Here is a 3,066-nt window from a genome sequence, read left to right as displayed (position 1 = left end):
GAGCACAAACCAGAAACATTAGGCCACTGTCTGCTTGGAGCAGTGGATAAAAAGCAGATGTCAGTGATTTATCAGAATTTAGTATTCCTATTATAAGTTGCATTACCACCCCACAGAAGAGTTTAGGTTTAATGTCAAATGGTTTTGTTTTCAGGTTTATCAGTTCAGAACGTGTTTTCACTGTAACTGGTTTCTGTGGCCTGAGGCCGTGTTAAAGCAGTGTTTTCTAAAAGGAGCCTTGAAGAGATTATTTAGTCCAGACTGTAGATAACACAGAATGAAAGCATTGGGATGATAAGAACTAGCTACATCAACACTAATAATGCCATTCCTTTAAATCATAAATACCAACTTCTATATTAATTACATGATATAAAACCAGTTTTAGTAAATTTTATTTATAAAGCGACTTTCACAGAAATATTCACAAGGTGCTGTACAATCAGTTTTAGCTGGTGTTTTTAGCAAACTTGTTTAATGGCAACACTGAGCTGATAATTAAATACGTTTTAGATTAAGGCAAACAAAAAGGCCCGGTTCCGGACGGAGTCCTGCTTGTTTTGATAACAAAGATGGGCGTGTGCTCGTGCTGTGAACGCACATTGCGAAAGAGTGGCGCTTTAAAAACAAAAACACGATGAATCTAGCGCCAAAATGTCCGCTGCGAGCTAAAACTCCAGCTGTACAACACGTGCGGACGGAGCCAACATGGCCGCTACGCAGCTCAGTTGCAGCAGCAGCAGCAAGCAGCCCTCGGTGGGCGGAGCCTCTGGGAGGCTGAGTCTGGTCACATGACCCGCGCGGAGCCAGACTTGACTATCTCCAATATGGTGGCCAGCTTGGCAGGTCTACGGTTCCTGTTGATGGTGTTATTGTTGTTCTGCGGGATTACACACAGCGCCTGCAGCCGAGAAGCCTCACAGGTGGTGGGGCTGCGACTCGAAGAAGACTCGGCGGGTCTGGTGTGGATGAAGGAGCGGACCATCTCAGCGCCGGAAGGAGCCACGTTCGGTCTCCGTCTCTTCTTCGGGGCTAATCTGAATGGAAGCTTGCCGAAGGTGGCGTTCGCATGGGCAGCTGGAGCCGCGGCGGAGGTCGGCGATGCCCCCGACCCGTGCGAAGACGAGTCCAACCGCCAGAAGTCCGCCTTCCAGGTGACCAAGGACCTGTTCCTGGACGAGGAGCACAGCGGGCTGCTGACGGTGGAGGTGGAGAGCAGCATCGCCGAGAGAGGAGCTGACAGCGGTTACAGCTACCTGTGCGTGCTGATCGGGGACAATTGGGCTAAAGTGGGCCCGGACAAACTGCGGATAAGTCCGGACAGAAGTCCTGAAATAGACTACATCCCTCCGTGGGGTCTGGCCCTGCTGGTGGTGCTGCTGCTGCTGATCTGCGGGATGTTGAGGACCGTGAACCTGAGCCTGCTGTGGCTGGACCCCGTGGAGCTTTACGTGCTCCACAGCTGCGGATCCGAGGAGGAGAAACGAGCCGCCAAGCGCCTGGAGCCCGTCAGGAGGAGGGGGAACTTCTTGGTGAGTTTCAGCAGGAGACTAGACCTGCAGGGAGGTAGAGGTCTGGAGCCTGCTTTCTTTCTTCTTGCAAACATCCGTGTTTTCCGTCCAGACATGTTCTCTGCTGTTCCTCTGCGCGGTGGGACACTCGGTTCTGGGCGTGCTGCTGTACCGAGCTCTGGGCTCCATCGTCTCCGGGGTCTTCATCAGCGGCTTCCTCATCTTCTTCCTGGCTGAGCTGCTTCCACACATCCTGTGCTCTGGGTACGGCTTCCAGATGGCCCCCGCGCTGACCTGGCTAGCTCAGGTCTGCATGGTGCTCACCTGTCCCCTGTCCTGTCCTCTGGGCCTGATCCTGGACCTGGGCCTGGGGAGGGACATCAGTACCTGCGGGATAAGGGAGCGAGCCATGGAGATGATCAGAGCGAGCGTCAATGACCCCTACAGGTAAACTAAAATGAATAGAAATACCTGGCATTTATAGGGTATGTACCTGGTACTGACATGGTATGTACCTGGTACTCTCAAGGTATGTACCTGGTAATTACATGGTATGTACCTGGTACTCAGGGTATGTACCTGGTACTTACATGGTATGTACCTGGTACTTATAGGGTATGTACCTGGCACTCTCAGGGTATGTACCTGGTACTTACATGGTATTTACGTGGCACTTATAGGGTATGTATCTGCTACTCTTAGGGTACATACCCGGCACTTACATGATTACCTGGCACTTATAGGGTATATACCTGGTACTTACATGGTATGTACCTGGTACTCTCAAGGTATGTAACTGGTACTCTCAAGGTATGTACCTGGTACTTATAGGGTATGTACCTGGCACTCTCAAGGTATGTACCTGGTAATTACATGGTATGTACCTGGTACTCAGGGTATGAACCTGGCACTTACAGGGCATGTACCTGGTACTCTCAGGGTACGTACCTAGTACTCTCAGGGTACGTACCTAGTACTCTCAGGGTACGTACCTAGTACTCTCAGGGTACGTACCTAGTACTCACAGGGTAAGTACCTGGTACTTACATGGTATTTACCTGGCACTTTTAGGGTGTGTACCTGGTACTCTCAGGGTATTTACCTGGCATTTATAGGGTATGTATCTGCTACTCTTAGGGTACATACCCGGCACTTACATGATATTTACCTGACACTTAATAGGGTATGTACCTGGTACTCTCAGGGTATGTACCTGGCACTCTCAGGGTACGTACCTGGTACTTATAGGGTACATACCTGGTACTTTTAGGATATGTACCTGGCACTTATAGGGTATGTACCTGGTACTCTCAGGGTACATACCTGGTACTTACATGGTATTTACCTGGCACTTATAGGTTATGTACCTGGTACTCTCAGGGTATGTACCTGGTACTTATAGGGTATGTACCTGGTACTTACATGGTATTTACCTGGCACTTTTAGGGTGTGTACCTGGTACTCTCAGGGTATGTACCTGGTACTTACAGGGTATTTACCTGGCATTTATAGGGTATGTATCTGCTACTCTTAGGGTACATACCCGGCACTTACA

The 3,066-nt window shown here is 49.8% G+C and overlaps 1 protein-coding gene across 1 annotated transcript in view; it reads left to right on the top strand.

Annotated features, from left to right (window-relative positions):
• Positions 1–632: 632 nt before the first annotated feature.
• cnnm3 (cyclin and CBS domain divalent metal cation transport mediator 3) overlaps positions 633–3,066 on the top strand; it is a gene marked incomplete in the record, with an annotated part of 29,839 nt that continues 27,405 nt past the window's right edge. Inside the window, 2 exon segments of the mRNA XM_014015096.1 lie at positions 633–1,532; positions 1,624–1,958. Of these exon segments, the coding sequence (XP_013870550.1) occupies positions 792–1,532; positions 1,624–1,958 (1,076 nt within the window).

Source organism: Austrofundulus limnaeus, unplaced genomic scaffold (genome assembly GCF_001266775.1).
Source record: "Austrofundulus limnaeus strain Quisiro unplaced genomic scaffold, Austrofundulus_limnaeus-1.0 Scaffold123, whole genome shotgun sequence".
In the NCBI taxonomy this organism is placed as follows: Eukaryota; Metazoa; Chordata; class Actinopteri; order Cyprinodontiformes; family Rivulidae; genus Austrofundulus; species Austrofundulus limnaeus.
The sequence above is the reverse complement of the archived record's forward strand: the minus strand, read 5'-3'. Positions and strand labels throughout refer to the sequence as shown.